At 38.7% G+C, this 3256-nt stretch overlaps 1 protein-coding gene across 1 annotated transcript in view; it reads left to right on the forward strand.

The window, feature by feature from the left end:
• The first annotated feature begins 1222 nt into the window (after positions 1–1222).
• napab (N-ethylmaleimide-sensitive factor attachment protein, alpha b) overlaps positions 1223–3256 on the forward strand; it is an 11522-nt gene continuing 9488 nt past the window's right edge. The window contains exons 1-3 of the mRNA XM_061682304.1: positions 1223–1428; positions 2934–3013; positions 3093–3209. Of these exons, the coding sequence (XP_061538288.1) occupies positions 1331–1428; positions 2934–3013; positions 3093–3209 (295 nt within the window). The 5' untranslated portion in view covers positions 1223–1330. The remainder of the gene's footprint in view (positions 1429–2933; positions 3014–3092; positions 3210–3256) is intronic.

Genomic DNA, 3256 nt, shown 5'->3' on the forward strand with positions numbered 1-3256 from the left:
TCTCAGCAAAAGACAAAGGAAAGTTCAGAAATGCTCAAAAAACACCTGTTTGTAACATTCCACAGGTTAACATGTTAAGTGTAAACAAGTGAGTGTCATCATTGGGTATAAAAGGAGCATCCCTGAAAGGTTCAGTTGCTCACAAGCAAGGATGGGCGAGGTTCACCACTTCATCACTGAATTCAATGTTCATACTTTGCATAATGTTACAGCGCATTAAACTTTTTTTTCCCAGTACAGTAAATTTGTTAAGTACAGTTCAATTGTATTTAAGTTTTAAGTTCAATACATTTGCATTTTATCTTTTAGAAAGGTTTATTTTCAAACATTTATTTAGGTACCATTTTTATTCAACGATTATGTCCACTACATTTGAATGGAACCACTATTAGCACATGTTTCCCCCTATATTTAAGCACAGTATTAATGTTAAAACTTGGCATCATGTTAAAGTGGCTTAAACAGTTTTTTTTAATCCAGTACAGTGCATTTGTTAGGCGCAGTTCAGTTGTATTGAACTTTTAAGTGCATTATATTTTTATTTAATCTTTCAGAACGTTTTTTCCCCCAAACATTTAGGTACCATTTTCATTGAACTTTTATATGCAATACATTTTAATTGAAACATTATTTGTGTAGTTTTTCATTTTCATCTATTTAAGCACGGTGTTAATGTTCAGACTGTGCATAATGTTAGAACATCTTAAACCTTTTTTTAAAAATCCGAAACAGTACAGTTCAGTTGCATTTAACTTTTAACATGCATAATATTTTTATTTAATCTTCTATAACCTTTTTCCCAAAAAATTATTTCGGCATATATTTTATTGAACTCTGAAGTGCAATACATTTAGATTAAATCATTATTTGTGTACAGTTTTTTTCTATCTTCCTCTCTCGACGCACAGCGTTAATAATGTTCAAACTTTTCATAATGTTAAATTGACTTACAATAATATTAATGATACGTTTAAGGAATATAAACTCTGCCTGTTTTTTAATTACCACTTGTGCCGAGTACGCTACTGTATTTTAATATTGGACATTATGAGGGTTCTTGGTGAACTAAGTATTTATTTATTTAGTTATTTGGAGTAGTAAAACAGTTCAATCTGAGATTCACTGATGGGTGATGGATGGGTGATGGATAATGTCGTTGTTGACAGTCCCTGAACACACCAGGACAGCGTTTCCGGTATTCCCATATCACGTGACAGAGGAGTTTGTGACGACTAGTGACAAATCAACGGCCGCCGCTAATGCTACAAGTTTGTTGACGTTTCGCTATTTTGTCACCTCCTCTCTCCAAACTGAGAGACTCGCCGCCAACATGGACAACAGCGGCAAAGAGAAGGAAGCCACTGCTTTGATGGCCGAGGCCGAGAAGAAGTTAAAGTCCTCGCAGTCGTTTCTCGGGGCGCTTTTCGGGTGAGTTGCCACTGTAGCCGCGTTAGCTAAAGGGCCAACTAAGCGGAAAAGGTGGTTAGCGATACTTGACCAGAAACATCTGGTTAAAACTCTCTTTATTACTCTCACTGTTTGTAGCATAAATGCGGTTAGGTCGTTATGGATCGATGGAAGAGATTTATGCTTAATGTGGTCACCACTTAAAAGACAAAGAGCGTATAAGCTGCATTTAGCACGAGAATGGCAAATACACACAGAATTAGTCAATGGCTTACTGTTGTGTGACTGCTTGCTTTTCATTATGCTCTTCCAAAGTATTGTGAATGATTAAGACGAATTATTTCAATACTAAGACGAAACATGGTCGTCAGATTGCGCCATCTAGTGGAGAAGATCGTACATGCCAGGGGGTATCAGGTCATCATTTTTTACAAGTGTTTCCCAACCTTTATTGAGCCTAGGTGCATACTTATTTTACAGGAGAAAAATCTCACTACACACCACAAAAAATAATTACAAAAGTTATGCTTAGTAAAATAATTATCACTTAATTTATCTGTGTGAAATGTGGGCCTGTTCACTTATTTTGTTGCATTGCCACTACGTTGTGCAATTTGTGATGGAAAAAAAGCTCAACCTTTTCTTTAACATTTACTAGGTTTTCCTCAAATATAACACTTTTTACAGTTACAACTTGTCATTACTGACATTTTAACATCTGACTCCTTTTTTTTCTGTCAGTCTTGACACACATTTAACTTAAATGTAGTAACACAAAGTATTTCTGTTATGTGGTGTCTCACGCCGAATGCTAGGGGGCACTGTAAAAGGAGTCGAGACAAAGAAGAAAGTAGATTCTGGTGGATATACGAACGTAGGATGCCATATAACCACTGTGTGTTAACGACAAACTAAAGGGAGTAAAAAGATACAAGACTGTTTCTTGAGTATATAACAGATTTATCAACCAAAACTGTCACAGGACAACTAAAGTGGTACTTCTTATCACACCTGTGCTAACCTCTCTTTACTTGACGTGCTGTCACGGCTTCGTGAGGGTCAAAACTCGGTGCTTGCCGGGCGGCTCGCGAGGTAGCCGCCACCCGAGCAAAGCATAATTTGCAGTCGGCTAAAAGGGTTGTGATTCGTGTTGACCTTCAAGTATCTCCACACTGCTGACATGGCTCCTACCCGGAAGGTATATGTCAGTTTGGTGAAGTGGTATGGGTGTCGTAGTATCGGTGCATTTTTAGGAATCCAAGAACGAGTAGAGACCTAAAGTATGGGCAATCCTGGTATCTGTAACAGTTCGTCCCTATAGAGCGTCATTAAGCAATATAAAGTCTGCGACAGTGTTGTAATACTGATCAACAACAGAATTGTGCAAATGATGCAGAGTGACAGCGCTACAAGGATGACTACAGTAGTAATGGCACTACATAGATGCTTAAAATACCACTATGAAATTACGAGTCAGCTGTTTAAGAAGACAATGATGAATATTAATAACTTTGTGTCGCACGCAGGGGTTCCTCCAAGCAGGAGGAGGCCTGTGACCTGTATGTGAGGGCCGCCAACATGTTCAAGATGGCCAAGAACTGGTGTGGTAAGATGATTTTCATAAACTTCAACACCTCAGCTCCTCTTTTATTTCTGTTTTAATACGGAATGTCCTCTTTTTGTAGCGGCAGGAAACGCCTTCTCCCAGGCGGCCCGCCTCCACCTGCAGATGCAGAGCAAACACGACGCAGCCACCAACTTCATAGACGCCGGAAACGCCTTCAAAAAAGCCGATCCGCAAGGTAAAATGGTCTCATCATGACATCCAATGGTACAATCAGACATTCCG

Source organism: Phycodurus eques, chromosome 7, assembly GCF_024500275.1.
Source record: "Phycodurus eques isolate BA_2022a chromosome 7, UOR_Pequ_1.1, whole genome shotgun sequence".
In the NCBI taxonomy this organism is placed as follows: domain Eukaryota; kingdom Metazoa; phylum Chordata; class Actinopteri; order Syngnathiformes; family Syngnathidae; genus Phycodurus; species Phycodurus eques.